The 16,443-nt window shown below is 36.1% G+C and overlaps 2 protein-coding genes across 2 annotated transcripts; both read right to left on the minus strand.

Moving 5' to 3' along the window:
- Positions 1-1,856: 1,856 nt before the first annotated feature.
- Positions 1,857-3,890, minus strand: LOC132189721 (ribulose bisphosphate carboxylase small subunit, chloroplastic 3-like). The gene is made up of 3 exons (XM_059604499.1): positions 3,611-3,890; positions 3,395-3,526; positions 1,857-2,396 (listed from the first exon to the last, which is right to left on the minus strand). The coding sequence occupies exons 1-3, from the start codon at positions 3,752-3,754 to the stop codon at positions 2,145-2,147; spliced, it is 528 nt and encodes a 175-aa protein (XP_059460482.1). The 5' UTR covers positions 3,755-3,890; the 3' UTR covers positions 1,857-2,144.
- Positions 3,891-5,922: 2,032 nt separating this feature from the next.
- LOC132189134 (VIN3-like protein 2) lies at positions 5,923-15,797 on the minus strand (the record flags this gene model as incomplete). The annotated part of the gene is given in 4 exon segments (XM_059603674.1): positions 5,923-7,317; positions 7,581-7,900; positions 13,673-14,351; positions 15,612-15,797. Coding segments are annotated over 4 exon segments (2,217 nt in total). The 3' UTR covers positions 5,923-6,118.
- Between the last annotated feature and the right edge of the window lie 646 nt (positions 15,798-16,443).

Raw genomic sequence — 16,443 nt, forward strand, 5'->3', positions numbered from 1 at the left:
CCGAAAACTATGGGCTAGTTTATGTCAAACAGATTATCAAAAGGATTATCAAAAATATGCCAGAAACTTTGAGCTAATCTTTTTTTTTTTTTTAATAGGTGAAACTATGAGCTAATTTCATCGCGCAGATTATAGAAGAGAGTATTTTAACAAAAAGCTTATTAAGTACGAAATGTGATAATTCGTGTTCACATATTAGATTTAGATATGGATGGAATTAGAATTTTTGATAAGAGGTTTGAATCTACGTAAATAAATAAACACATAAATACATATAATTCTTTTATGTATGTGTAAACAAGCATTTATGTAAAATAAAAATAGACCAATCCGCCTTTGGATGCTCTCTTTATAAGACCATAATTTCTATATATACATAGGAAAATGTTAGGTGTTTTTCTAGTGTTCTCCTGGTGTCCTCCCAACTGTAATATGACTTTTAAAATTATCGTTGAATTTGAAATTATCATTATTGACTTTTAATCTATTGGTGATTTTAAAAATCACATTACAGTTGGAAAGACATCAGGAGAATACTAGAAAAATACCTAGCATTTCTCATATATATATATATATATATATATATATATATATATAAGGTGTAACTTGAGATTTCAATGTCCTTCTTAAGTCCATGTTTATTTAGCATAATGTACTAAATTTCATGACTTTATTTATAATGTAAGCTTATGGATTTTACTGGCCATGTCCCGCCTTCACACCAAAAAGTGAGCCCACCAAGCACCTTGTCACCCAACACCACCCAACAAAACCACTCACAATCACACACAGTTTCAACTTTAACCTCAGAAAAAATGAATGAAAAAACAAAATACAAACCAATACATTATGCATACAAGGCCCCCATACACAGATTACAGATACTTGACATAAATCAAAATCCAATCCAAAACAAAACCAAAACTCAAAAAAAATCAAAATATCCAGAGAAAAAAAAATCTTTAAGAATCCATTTAAATCCAACTGACATGAAGCTTCTTGAGTAGCACCCAGCTAGGCCGTTGGCTTTTATCTACATACTACACTTTTAATCCATCAGGATTCACAAGGACCATCGTCCATCACTCATCATATCTGAGAGATTTCTTCTAGTTCTAGAGTTTTGGATGAGATATGATTGCTAAAGAAAGGAAAAAGCAACCAAGGAAAATAGCAAGCTTAGCCAATGGTGAGATTGCGTAAAGAAGATGGTAAGTTGCAAGTATGAATTTGTGCAGTGTTAAAACAGTAAAAGTGAGCAAAATTACATATGTAGTCCACTTTTAATAGTATTAGATTTATAAGGGGAGGAACAAAATCGTCTTTACATGCTACTTTTGAGAAGAAAAAAGCCAATTTCAAGAAGGATTTGACATGAGGAGGAAAGATGTTATGTTTGGGGGGTCCAGTGCTTCTTAAAAAGATTTTTACACTGCTGTTTTGGATTTTTTATACAACCATGTGGTTGCCAAGGACCCCCCACCCATCTATCACTTCTCAACCCTAATTTTGTAGTGGTCTTGTGTAAGGTTTGCGAGGTTTGTGAATTGTATCAAAATTGTCAGCTCTAAATGTCGCATGTCAGATCAATCTTAACCTACTCATTCAGACCTCTTAATCTTAACCTGTTAATTTCATGGTTCATATTGACTTCAAATATCGTATCAAAAATTACCAATCTTCCCAAACATCCCAAACTCATAATTGTTCTGGTGCCCACCACATATTGAAAACAAAGGGTGTGCCACGGCGCCCTAATGGGATTTATACCAGCATGCCCCCCCCCCCAAAAGAAGCCAAAAATTATGTGCTAATTTATGTCACACACAGATTATAAAAAAGGGAATTATCAGAAAGATGCCAAAACCATGAGCTAATTGCATTAAACAGATTATAGAAGAGAGTATATATAATTTCAACTAATTAAAAGCTTATTAAGCATCTTCCCCAAAGATCCTAATACACATTACAAGTTATACCAGCCATCTTACTGGTAAGAGGACAACATGCAGAGGAAATCCTCCTCACAAGCCCCCAGATTTCTTATTGGTACACCGCAGAAAGGGAACAACAACAAACTTTAGGTAGGAGAAAACCTTTGAAACTCGTTGAAGAGACATAAACAAAAAAACCGACACACCACCTTAAGCGGCGGTGCTCCCGCCGGCGTCAGCGGTAGGTTTCTGGATGACAAAGGCCATGCACTGCACCTGCTGCTTGTTGTCAAATCCTAAGCAACGGATATAAGCATTTGGGTACGTCTTTTTGCACTCGTCGATTTCGCGGATGACTTGAGAGGAGTCATTGCAGCCAAACATTGGCAGCTTCCACAGCGTCCAATACCTCCCATCATAATATCCTGGCATTCTGCTGTTCTCTCTACGAACACTCCCCAACTTCGCAGAAAATAAAAGGATCAAATTATATGAATTCAAAATTATATAAGGGATTCAGGGATCAACGCTATAGAAAGATGAAACAAATTAAGATTTCATGTATGCTATGAGAGGATGTAAATTCTATATAATATGAGAAGACGGGCTAAATTGCTCACAAAAATGATGTTCATTAAAACTTCGGGAAATTATACTTGGGGTTCTCTTCAATCACCTAGGGCTCTTTGCATTCAAATGATGGTATTTTGTAGGGGTGTTAAAAATTATCGGGGAACCAGAACCGAAACCGGAAAACTAGGAAACTGGGAGCCGGTTCGGTTCCGGTTGCAAAAAACTAAAAACTGGAGACTCCAGTTCCGGTCTCAATTTTTTGCACTTGGTTATAACCGGGAAACAGGAACCGGGTGTATATATATATATATATAAACCGGTTTTTTTTTTTTAAAAAAAAAAAACAATTTTCTTAAAAAAAGGGGTTACCGGACCTAGTACAAACTGAGCCGGCTGGTAACCCGGACCCCAGTTAATTGGAACCGGAACCGGGTTCCGGTTGCCCGAAACCAAGAACTGGGGTACCCCGGTTCCAGTCTCCGGTTTTGGCCAAAAATCGGAACCGAACCGGGTTGATACCCCTAGTATTTTGGGATGTAAGATGCAAATAGGGTGCAATTGAGGGGGCTAAATATATTTTCTGCTTAAACATAATTTAGCCAGCGAATGAAGCAAGCTAAAAAATGACGTTTATTAAATATTTCTTGGAAAGTAAAACGTATTAATCAAAGGCCAAAATCCTCAATATAGCTGTTATTTTGACATATATATTGAATTGAATTGAGCTATATGAATTATGAAAATTTGACTATAGGGATTATATATTTTTTTTTTTTGGCATATGTCAGGAATCTTTGAGTTCATTTTGATACCACGGTGAATTAATTGCAAATAAGGTAAACTATAAGGACTAAATTTGCATTTTGAGTATGACTATTCAGTATTACCTCGTCAAACTCAAGGCAAGGGATCCATCCCTTCTTGATCATGTAATCAATCTCCTTTGCAATTGAATCATCCGAGAGAGGAGGGAGGTATGAGAGTGCCTCATACTTCTTGTTGTTAATGGGATTCCATGTCTGTTAATTAAATCAACACAAAAAAGAGTGATCATATCATCATGAGTAATACTATATATATATATATAGAAGAAGGTTAATTACCTTCATACAGAAGGTTTTGGAGCCATTGGAGACAGTTTTGTGTCTCCATCCAACAGAGTCTTTTAGCGGAAGCTTCTTGGAGTTGGGTTTCAGGCCGACAAAGGGCGATCCGGCAACCGGAGCGGAGAAGATTCCTGCGGACATATTGAAAGAAATGAAAAGCAGAGAGAGCGGTGAGTGAAAGTGTGTCGTTTGGAGGTGGAATTGGTTGGAGTAAAGGACAAAGAGTCGGCTTTGGGGGGTTTTTGTTAGAAAGACGGGGGGTACGATCGATGTGGTGGAGAGTTTTATTAAGCATGGAGTGGAGTGTATCACCAACTCCTCCTTTTTTTTCTTTTTTAAATATATTTTTTATTTATTAATTACCAGATCAGCTTGCGCTGCATGTGGCACGCGAAACTAGGGCTGAGAGACCCCACAATTCTACTTCAGAAAATAACTTTCTTTACCAATTGGATTTAAAAAATAAAAAAATAAAAAAAAAAAATTCTTTTTATTCCGATATCTAAAAATGTAATGTGTTTTTTAGCGTTTAAGAATTATTACTATATTTTTATCTTATAATTATTACACAATGTTGACATGGCAAATCCAACCAACTCATGAATATGTCATTTGTTAGAAAAAAAAAAAAAATCCTAGAGTTGGTTGAGATTGTTACGTAATTATTCTGTGCTAATTATGGAATAAAAATATGGTACGAGCATAATTCAAAAAAATAAAAACTAGAATAATAAAAAAAAAATTGAAAAAAGTATTTTTCTATATAATTTAAAGAATTTGTCATTTTATTTTATGAAGGATATTTTTGTCATTGAAACCTTTTTTTTTTTTTTTGATAGTTTAGGGAGACATTGATCATAAAGTCATATTCTTCGAAGAAAAAAAAAAAAAAAAGAGATCATAAAGTGATAGTTTGAGAAGTACTGTATTTTTTCCAATTTCTTACAAATTGGATTGTAGAAAATGTCTTTCAATTAAGTTTTAAAAAATGTTAGGTGAGAAGCACATAACTTTTTAAATAACATTGATAAAAAAATAATAATATAAATTTCCTACAAATTAGGCTATAAGAATTCTTCCAACCCATACTCTAAAAGTGCTAAGCATGTGGTTGTTATTGATGCTATTAATAAAAAGTGTAAGAAGTACATAATATATTAAAAACATGTGTTTTTCACATGCTAAAAGACACATGACACTTTTAAATACTCAACCCAATTTGTAGAAAATTTTTATTTATAAAAAATAATAATAATAATTTGCTTCTTAGATCCTGTTTGAGATTACGTTTGAGAAATAGAGTTTTTAAGTTAAAGAGTTTTTGGGCAAAAGCTTTATTTTTAAGCTTTTGTCAAAAGTGTGTTTTTGCCATTTTTAGGCTTTTTAAACCCTTAAAAGCGTTTTTAATTTTTTTACCAAACGAGTACTTTTTTCTTCAAACGGACTTTTTGAATGTTAAAAGTACTTTTAAGACCCTCAAACGCAATCCGCTCTTAGATGCTCAAGAAATATATGACACAAGCTAGATTGCAATAATTCTTAATTTCCAATTTGTATGAAATTTATATCTCCGATCCATGATGACAATGAAGAGTTTTTTTTTTTTTTTTTTGGTTGTAATAAAGTTTGAAGAGTTTTCTAGTATAAAGTTGTAGACGTCAGCATAAACGTTTGAATAAAACAAAAACGTAGCCACTAGTAATGGCTTTTGGGGTTGCTTGATGCTTCAAAATATAATAATGGGCGGATGTGGACCCGCGTGCCTCACCAGACAACAAAATCTGCATCTTTTTCATTTTTCCCAAAAGCCAATTTGAATCCTTCAACGTGGGCATCGAAGGTTACGGCCGAGTTTGCCACCGATGACCGGGATCGGGTGCTTGGGTGAGGTAGCTCACGGTTTGCTTAGAAAGAAAAGGAGAGATAGGACCATAAATAAAAAAATGCCCAAGTACAAAGGAGGTTTGGGACGGAAAAAGTGAAGTGGGATGGCAAAATGATAATATAAAAAAAATAAATATTAAATGCAAAATTACTTTTTTGTCGCTCTACTATACTTTTTTCATTTATTTATAAAAAATAAAAATAAAAAATAAATGAAAAGAGAGTGGAACAGTGAAGTTGAAGATGATGAACCGATCGAACCGCTGAATTGTTTCACATATGACACAGATAGATAGATCCAGGGTCAGAATAATTCTTTTACACATGATTTAGTTTCCCACTCTATTGTTGTCCAAGTCATTCAACCAACAAAACATGTAGGATTAGGAAGAAACTCCACATGAATAATTAAGCAATTAGCCAAATAAATGACAAAATGGGAATACATGGATACATAAGAGAAACCGTACTATAAAATGAAATGAGCTCTAAGATTCTTCTTGTACATGATAATAAGAATTGGCATAATGGTGGATGATAAATATGAATCATGAGTCTACTAGACGAATAATGTTAAAAGGGGGTTTAAAAATCAACTGCATTCAAAAGCTTACAAGATGATCAATGCCAAAGCTTCATGCAAAATCCAGCAGGCACCACAGATGATCTCTTGCTTGAAATACTTTCTGAAAAGGTGTCCACAAGCTGCTCAGCAAGACATGCTGGATCTTCAATAAAAGTATCCACAAAAACCTTCACAATCCTTACTTCTTGTGGGGTCGCCCTCAAGCTATACCAAGTCAGGAATTTCTGCCTGAAATTCTTCTCTATATGTCCCTCACACTCTAACCATCTGATTATCTTCACATAATACTCAAAATCCCTATCTGAAGTACCGTTTGCCGCACCTCCCTCGTCCCGCCTTTCTAGCATTCTCTTTTTCGATGTGCTGCCATCTTGGGGTTCCTCTCCTTTCCCAATCCCATTTTCCAGATCCTGGCTGCATGATTTGGATCTCACGTTCCTTCCTAACCCATCCTTTACTTCCAACTTGCATGGAGTGATGGGCAAGCCAGCTTCAGAATTACTGACAAACGGCACACATTCCATTCCTGTCCGAACCGGGGAATTTGACCCATCATCAGTGCTCATGTCCTCAATAATTTGCCCATCTTGAGAGCTCTTGTTCTTGAGCTTTATGACATCAGAATTGGGGTCAGCACCAACTGTCCCCATGGCACGTTCCTCATCCAACAATGAAATAACATCTGCTGCACATGCGGTTCCCTCTTCACCCTCAGGGCAGTTCAAAGTATCATCAGCACATAATTTCGCAGATTTAAATTTATCAGTGTCCTTGCTATAATTAAGATAATTGTCTGCTCGGTTATAAGCTTGGTCATTGTATGGAGTAATGTTATTAGTTTCATCCTCCACTGAGGAAGGATTAGAAAGGCTACTACAGTTGGTAGCTGGGCTTTCACTTCTTTCAGTTATGAAGCTGTTTAAGACTTCATCATCAGCACTGCCTGTTGAGAGACAAACTTCACACATGCCCAAATCTCTTGTACCATTAACCGAAACGACTTTAAATCTATACTCTGTAGCTGGAGTTAGTCCAGTAACAACAAACCTTGTATTTGGCGCAACAAGTTTACAAGTAGGTTCTGCTGGATAATCCATATCATGAGCCTTACGATGCCATAAGGTATAACCAACAGTATCTTCCGGTGAAGAATCTTCTGAACCCAAAATCACAGTGACAGATGTTGCATGGACATCTACAAATCTGACAATATTGGGAGCAATCATGTTTGAATCTGTAAATGTTGAAGGGCAAAAAACAGAAGAACCGTTATTACTTTTTCCCAATTCTCGATAATTCAAGACCCCAAAACACATCATAAAAGATAATAATATTTCAGGTAGTGAAGTTGCAACGCGTGCAACAAGGAAACTAAACAACCTTAACTCAAATTTTCAATAAATAAAAAACTAGATAAACTCAAATTTAATTTACTAGGACAATGTAATTATCCGCATGTTGCTAGATCACAAAAACCAACTTGTAACAAAAGACTACCTTGAATCACAAGATCAGGCAATGGATGCAAAAACGTATTGGAATGCATCGAGTCCAGTGACTCCACAGCCAAGGCACAGAGTCTCTGAACCTCTGGTCCTGAAGAAAGCCTGTTCACTATACCCCTACCCATCTTTACAGGTAAACCAGTTAAAGGACCCACTTCAGCTTCAAGCTTCTTAACAGCTTCAACAATGATCTCATAAAGCTTTTGATACTTCTCAGTCCCATTTAAGAGCTTTTGGCTCAAGGACACGCGATAGCACAGTATGTCAACTCGTCTGGTATCCTTTGCGGTCATCAGTTGTTTTCTCCAGCATCTACATACATTTGCAAAATCAATCTCAATCAGACAATATTTTAAGTCTGCTTTATTTTTTGAATAAAAGTATCAGGTCACACAATCAATATTGAAGATTAGTGTAATTTCAAATAATATGCTTACTTTTAAATGTTTAATCCAGGCACAAGGTGAGAAATCCATATTGAATTTATATAGGAAAGGTTATTATCATCATATGTTAATATGACATTAGACAGTTACTTTCCATAAACCCAGTTCAGGAAACAGTGAATGGCTCAACTCCAATTCAGCATGAAAACAAATACGGCTATTAAAAATGAGTAATGCTAAACACACTCCCACTCTCATGCTCCCAGACATGGCTTTTAAAATCACCATTAGATTTGGAATGAATTACCATTGAATTTTAATCAAATAGTGATTTTCAAAGCCATGTCAGAGAGTAAGGGAGTGAGAGTGTGCAACATTTCTCATTAAAAATTAGCCTATTGTAGCTAAGGGCTGCAGGAATACATTTCTAACCTAAAAGTGCATTTTTACTTCCCAAGACAGGGTAAGAAAGTCCAAAAAAAAAATTTAAAATAAAAAATAAAAAATAAAAGAAAGAAAGAGAGGAAGAAGAAGAAAGAAAGGAGAAAAGAACAAAAATAAGAAAGGGGTATAATTCAACATGTATATGGCCTCACCCGACATTAGTTAGATTACTTATAGATTGAATAATTCAAATAAATCCATAAACCATAAAGGTAGACTTGTTCTAATTTTGGTTTGAATTATTGGAGCCAAATGATATACATTTTTACCAGAATTTGGATGAGGGAAAAATAAAGCATCTACCTTTTATTTTTATTTTTTAAAAAAAAATCATTAAATTTTTTCTCTGTTATCTCTTGTATGAGAACCCTTACTGAATATATTGAATTATTATAAAATATGGGTAAGAATGGGTGAGACCATCAAGATTGATAGAACATTTCCGCATCATAGACTATCCCATTATTCCAATATATAATATGTCCCTCCAAAAAAGAAAAAAAGAGAAAGAAAATAAGAACCCAACAACATATGCTTGACCCTCAAGTCGATGAACAAATAAACAAAACTGGAAAACAGACTCAAGTACTTAAACTACTCATCATTATATAATGATCAGTTTTATCATGAGAGAGAGGCAGAGAGAGAGTAAACATATGGTGCAACCAATATGGAATGTCACATTAAAGCATATGCCCAACAATGCAGCAAATCTACATTATCAATATATAGCCATCTGAGTTCTATCTTTATTAGCCAAGTTCCAGAAGTATTGCATTTAAGAAAAAAAAAACACATAAAAGTGCAGACACTACAATTTGGAGTTGCAGGCAGAGATTAATATAACTTTCTGTTGAAAACTTTTGATAAAATAGCGTGCAAATGCTACTCAATCACATGCAAGAAATAAGAATCACTTGAGAAGAAGATTGAAGGAAGGCTCAATGGCTTTAATATTGCACGAAAAGATTCCATCGGTGATAATAAGTCATTTAGTAAGGTAAGTTGCATAAAAGATTTGATTGTTGACCATCCCCTGAAGTTTCTTAGAAATACTGTTGAACTCTTAAACAAGGAGATATTTAATTAAAGGAAACCTCGTATATGAAAAACTAAATAAACTAAAACTAATCAAGTTGGAGAAGTGCTACACTTACTAAATTTTTCCCTCAAAAGTTAGTTTACAAATGATGTGTCATCATAAATGAGATCTATTATTTTGGAAAATGTGTCAAAATCTCATGGGATAGTAACACATCACTTAGGGAAAAAATTGGGAAGTATAGCATTTCTCATCAAGTTGCACTACAATCCTATCCCATATCCCTGCACTTTAAATCTAGTAGGTCCTGACTCTTGAGCCATTTAAGATCCAAAGGAAGGTCCACCTAATGAAAGGTTCCCACTCATAAATTTCTGATTTCATATTATCTCAATGGGCATAAAAGAAATCCAATGACTTGTCTACCACACAATTATCCATTTCCTTAGTGTTTCCACTTTTTTACATACACATATTACAATTCATTCATTCTTCAATAACAATCCATCCAGTAAAGCTGGTCTTATGGACCATTCAAGAGGATTAATGTTTTATGTTAGGGATGCACCATTCAGTCATTCACGTCTAGACACTGATATTTGCTATCAAACATCTAAACTAAAAATCTCCCATTATAATCCTATTGAAGAAATGAACCTCAATCACTCCAACCCAAAGGATAGATGGGATCACGTGAGAAAACATCCAAACTAAATTAAATTTCAAGGTTAATAGGAAATTAGTATATGCGGATTCATTAGAACAAGGTATACAAAACAACAACTTAGAGGCCTAAAAAGTGCCAAGACTTACAAAAGAACATAAGACCATAGTTCACAAAAGTACAGAATGAGATGTATGTGCATGAAAGCCTAAAAGCCACTAGATGGACAATCTAACAGTGTCTATATCACTCTCTACTTCAAAAATCCTCAAAATTCTTCCCTTTCAAAGGGGCCCAAACAATGTAAAGAGAGAAGAACCTAAACAGTGTAGGTTCCCATTAATTATACCAAGCTGTCTAATTCATCGAAAACTTCAGAACTACGACCACGAGTCAGGCAAGAAAGAAAAATAGATAAAAAGACATTTAGCTGATTAGGAATTGGCATTGAAGAGAACTCAGCATTGGGGGTCAAGAAGAGAACTATAAACCCATTTGAAACCAAATCTGAGCCATGTGGATGCCCTGTCTTATCACATGAATATTGTAAAACTACTTGAGCATTAGAAAATTCCAGAGCAATCCGCTGTCAAAATCTGGTTATCAGTAAAACCCAGTGCCCTAGAAGGAGCTCATTTTTGGCTCTACATGCAATCCTTGAATGGCCTCATTGTTGTTCTCATAATTATTGCTATCAGATGGCATTTTATGGCAATGATTTATGCACTTTTAAGTTCTATTCCTTTTCTAGAAAGTAAAAGGAGTTTATCAGAGACTCTAGACAGAAAGCGGCACCACCCAAGTACAAGAAGCACACAAGAACGGACATCAAAACAAAGAAAAAACACCAAAACTTATGTCTGTAGATATATAAAATCAGTGAAGCTCACAAATTCAACCAAGCAAAAGAAAGAAGATGAAAATCCAATAAAACGAGCTTGGAGATCTGTTTCTCCACCCTTGTGAACACCATGTGATGCAGCACAACAGTAAAAGACCGAGAAGAAAGGAGGAGGAAGAAGAAACGGGCGAGAGAGAGAGGAGAATAGGTGTCAATTCATTGTTTATTCATCAATAGTTGACAACCACAATATAAAATTAGATTTAACTAGAGTAGGAAATAAACCCTAACCCTAGTGACACTTGGACTGACAGCCCACTAAAAATAACATAAACCCCAAGTCTAATAAATAAACAGCATAACAATAGAAAGGAAAAAAATACCAATAACAAAAGTGTCTCCAGCTCTCAAATCACCCAGCCACAAAGTCTTAGGTTGGGTCATCCTCCATTGTCAGCATCAAAACTCACGTGTAACCACTAGCCTGTATCTGGTGTCTGCACCGGCTCTCCTGGGGTGAGAAGAACTCAACCCCATCAAGTGTAGCTCCTGGCAGCTTTGGTAGTACTCCAACAGATCAGAATCAAGCTGTTGCAACGTGTACCTGGTTATCCGTTGCATTCTAAGTCTGGTCAGCCCCTCCAACAAACTAGGAAGCATTGAACTCCTCCATCCCTGATGGTGCGGTGGCGTTTGGTTGTGGGTAACAGTGCAGGTATGCCGTGAGAAGGAAATGCAGTACGCTTACGGTGGGGTGTTTGTGTGGTTGGCTGTTTGGGCGGCAAAATAGAATATTGATATGGGTTGTTTAGGACTGATGGAAACACTGGGATAGAAACAGATTATGGATCGAATATTGAAACGGGAGATAGAGACAATGGGCTTCGGTGGTGTGAGGGGCATGTGCAGGGTGGTGTATAGGATCACACGACTGTTGGTAGAAAACAATTGCAAACGCTCTCATACCAAATTTGATGCAGCACAACAGTGACAGGCTGAGCAGAAAGTAAGAGGAAGAAGAAGCGACGAGAGAGAAAGAGAAGAAATATAATAAGAGCAAACGAGGGAAGAGAGAGAAGAAGACAAGGAGGAAGAAGGTAGAGGAGAATAGGCGTCAATTCATTGTTTATTCATCAAAAGCTGATAACCACACTACAGAAATAGGTGTAAATAGACTAGGAAATAATCCCTAACCCCAGTGACCCCAAAAACAAATGAGAAAAGAAAACAAAGGACCATCAATTTCATGCTATATAGGTCAATGCCAAAGCAAGTGGTCGACAGTTTCAGTGTCATGCTTTGACATATAACAGCTGCTAACAACAAAATGCTTACTCTCATGAAGGTTCTCCAAATATAGGATATGACTAAAGGCAGCAGTGCACACAGAAAAGGTAACCTTAACTAGACTTAACCCCAAAAAATAAAAAGAAGAAGAAAGAAAACCCACTTTCCACACGCTGTTATGGAGGAATGGTTCCCTTGAAATCTCCCTCAACACCTTAAAGTACGACTGAACCTACTTGCCTGCCAACACAGTGCATTATCACCCACTCCTACACCTTTATTGATTAAAGCATTGAAAATAAACCATTGATTGAATCCAATTTCTAACATTAATTAGCCTCCTAAATCTTTGAATCCAATGTAACATCCCCACTGACAATCCGTATAATCTGCCACAGTAGCTCTCTTATTCATAGCTATGCAAAATAGATCCAGAAATAGATTCTCCACAGGCTCCTTGCCGTATGAAACGTCCCTCCAGAAGAGTACCTTCCTCCCATCACCCACCTTGATAACAGTATGAGACCAAACCCATCCACTTCTAATAACTTTCTGCAAACCCACTCAAGAAGTTAGTACTGCACCCAATCCTCCCCTCTCCCCTGCCCATACTTCATCCCAATCACCTTCCTCCAAAGATTGTCTCTCTCATCCGCAAACATCCACAACCATTTATCCTTCAACACCCAATTAAACATCCCCAATTTAAACACTCTCCTTTTCTGCCAATGGTAATCTAACATGATCTCACTTAACCAAATGATTCTTAAGCCTATCATCCAATCACATAATCTAAAATAATTTGACGATGGTGCACACAGAGACAATGCAATCCTCTAATCAATAACAAATCAAAGTCTACGTTATAACCAAAAGAGTTATATTGAGAGCTCAGGAAAACAAAAACAAAAACAAAACAAAACAAAAAGATTATTAAAAAATCATTCCTTGACAATGGAGGGTACAAAGAGCAGAACAGAACTAAAGCACAATGTTATGCAGTTAACTCAACAAACTGCGTAAATTACAACAACAAAAACAGTGTCTATATCCCACTACATAAAGACCATAACAAATAGGACCTGGACCAACAAAATTTACTTGTACATTTTCAGCCACTAAATGTTCATAAGACCACAACAACACCTATATACCAAGTTACTCACAGTAAAACTTTTAACTTTGGTTGTATCACTTGCTAATAACTATGCTTAGAAATTTTTTACCATGTCCATGGTCAATATTGTTAAAGATGGACTTTTTTTTATTTTTTTTGATAAGTAAATATTGTTAAAGATGGACTTAATCTGCATAGGGGAAACTTGAACAAATAAAAACGAACGTCCTATACTAAGGCACAACTTTATATAGCTCAACAAACATGAGTATAAGAATAGAAATATCAAGTGGGAATATTTACCCAAGCAAATCATTCAGTTTCCCACAAGATACACAATTAAAGCTCCCATCAAGTCCAGCACATCGTCCATCTTTGGAAATTCCAGAAGTTTCATGTTTTAGAGCACACTCCAGATGGCAGGACATGCCACATGAATTACCTTGATATGGAGGCTCCGAGCTGCAAATCAACCACAGGCTAGGATCCTTGTTGTCATCATACCGATAACAGATGCAACATGAACATCTTTTGCAAAATGCATCTACTCGAGTTAAGATAGCTCTGCAAGCTGAGTTTTTGCAGTATATAGTGTTACCTAATTCACTGCCACCATTACTGTTTGAAAGATTGTTTGTTGGAGCAGTTAGTCGAGATGGGTGATCAGTTTTCCTCTGCCTTTTGGTAGCTCTTTGGGCAAGTGCAGGGGAAGACGGTTGTTCAAGGTCAATTACGGCCTCATGCCCCCCTGATTTCTTTTCAGATACAATTTTCAAAAGATTCTCTATAATTTTCAACTTCGTCAAGCCAGTATATTTCCTTTCTTTTCCCATCTCTGCACACAGGATTTGTAAAATCTCCTGACGGCTCCATGACTGAAGCATCTCGGAGGCACCATGTGACCACTTTGATATTTCATAGACTAGTTCTCTCTTTTCCTCCATACTCAACTTACTGCATTTCGATGGATCAAGTGTAACTCCTAGCATTGAGGAAAAGGAAAACATATATCAGTATAGCAAATAGAAAGAAGAGTCAAACAAATCAAAAAAGGTAGGTACTTGAACAAGGTCCTAAAATGAAAAAATTCAAGAGTAAAACACTCTTAGAAAAAAGAGAGAGCCTATTTGTAAAACAAGAAAAGTCAATCTGAGTCAGAAGAAAATTGCATCAGAACCCCGAAATTATTAATATTCCCACTATGCCTTCTCTTAGCTAGGATGGTGCCTTTGATGGAGCTTGAACCCAAACAATTGACATGTCACAAGAGGAAACCAAAAAGATCATGAGATCACGAGCAAGAATACATAATCAACAATCTCATATGCACCCAAATTGCAGTCAACTAAAATCTATTGCTAGATAATTACAAGAATAACTTGAAAAGCTAAATGTGAATCATCTTTTGGTTCTCCTGAAAACTTAAAAATAAAAAGAAATCCAGCTACTAGTTATGCCACAATAATTTAACAAATGGTTGACTCGCATTAACAAAGACACCCCAACTACATCAAATATACTAGGAATTTTATTGGTCACTCCCATGTAATTGGGTAAAGAGCCCATAAAGCCGGGAGTGGTTGTGGGATTAAGTCAAACTTCATTTGACTTTGAAATGCATCAGGTTCTACACTTCCCTCGGGGCTGCCACATGGGTGTTTTGATACGGTAGCTTGCTAGTTTTATACCAACCCAAGCATAATATATAAGCTTGCTTCTTTGATATAAAGACATGCCTCTCATATAAAGCATAGATATAATAACATAAATAGATAAAGACACCAGTGGCATTATATCGCCAGATAAGATACAGCTAACCAACTCAAAAATTCAACCACCACAAAACAGTTTCCAAAGAAATTACACAAAGTCATAACCCATCCTGTAGAAGGTGATCCAGAAACACCAAAATCTCCCCAAAAAAAAAGAAACTTGACCAAATTTACCGATAACCATGGAAACCCCACAAACTCCAATCAACACCCAGAACATTAAAAATCGCAAACAGCACAATGTTCTGCAACCTGAATGCCATGCAGATTAGAAACCCTTCCAAGGATTTTCTCTTAGCACCTCAATAAGCAAAAGATGAACCCAGACATTATAACTTCCAAAAGACCAATCTAAAAACCAATCCACAATAATCAGAACCCAGAAGTGATTGCAAAAAAAGTTTTCTGCATAGAAACAGAAACAAAATAACGATTAGAAACAGAGAATAAAAGAGAAAAAGGGATTTTACCCTCGAAAGAAGAATCCATGGCCAACGGTGTTAAAAATGAAGAAACCAATCAGCACAGCACATTACCAACCCCAACCCGACTTATCTGTACCTGAAAAGGAGAGATGGAAAGCCTCCTCAGGACACAACCACAGAGAACCAGAACCAAATATGGTAAAGAAAAAAGCATATATATATATATATATAAACAAAAAAAACAATTAAAAAAAAAAAAAAAGAAAAGGAAATTGACCCATATAAAAGGAAGAAAGAGAATGGAATAACATAACCAAGAAAGGATAGTTGAAATTCTGGCAAAACCAAGGAATCCATGACTTGTGACACCAACTGTCTCCCTCCCTCTTTCTTCTGGGTCCTCTTGGTGCGTTTTTTCCTTTGGATTTCAGGACCCTAAGCAGTCGTGAAAGGTAGAGAGATTCGAGGACGACTCCTTCCTTCCTTCCTTCCTTCCTTCCCCCCTTTGATAAATGGGAGCAGTATGGAGAGAGAGAGAGAGAGAGAGAGCTTCTCTTAACGCCCACTTTTTCAGAGAGAGAGAGAGAAGGAGAGGTTCCAAAATCAATGCTTACTAACAACTTTTACTACCCTATCTACCTATGAATGAGGCTTTTTCTTTATTTATCTATTTATTTATTTATTTTTGAGCCCTGCGAATGAGGAAATGCAAAAGTGGCTGCATGTCAATTTTTTATTATTATTGTTTCTTTTATTTCTTTATTTCCACTTCTGACTTTACGCTACTTTTTCCTTTTTATTTTCTGTCCGTATGCTAATCGTCCGGCGTGTTAAATTACTAACCTCACCTTCCTGCACGTTATTTTTGTCGATGATG

Source organism: Corylus avellana, chromosome ca8 (genome assembly GCF_901000735.1).
Source record: "Corylus avellana chromosome ca8, CavTom2PMs-1.0".
Classification (NCBI taxonomy): domain Eukaryota; kingdom Viridiplantae; phylum Streptophyta; class Magnoliopsida; order Fagales; family Betulaceae; genus Corylus; species Corylus avellana.

Bases quoted from the DNA above. Each gene is read 5' to 3' on its own strand.
- LOC132189721 (XM_059604499.1), bottom strand. From the start codon at position 3,754: ATGTCCGCAGGAATCTTCTCCGCTCCGGTTGCCGGATCGCCCTTTGTC. The intron at 3,527-3,610 runs GTAATTAACCTT...TTTAATTAACAG, and splicing joins CCAAAACCTTCTGTATGAAG to ACATGGAATCCCATTAACAA. The intron at 2,397-3,394 runs GTAATACTGAAT...TTTTCTGCGAAG, and splicing joins CTTGCCTTGAGTTTGACGAG to TTGGGGAGTGTTCGTAGAGA.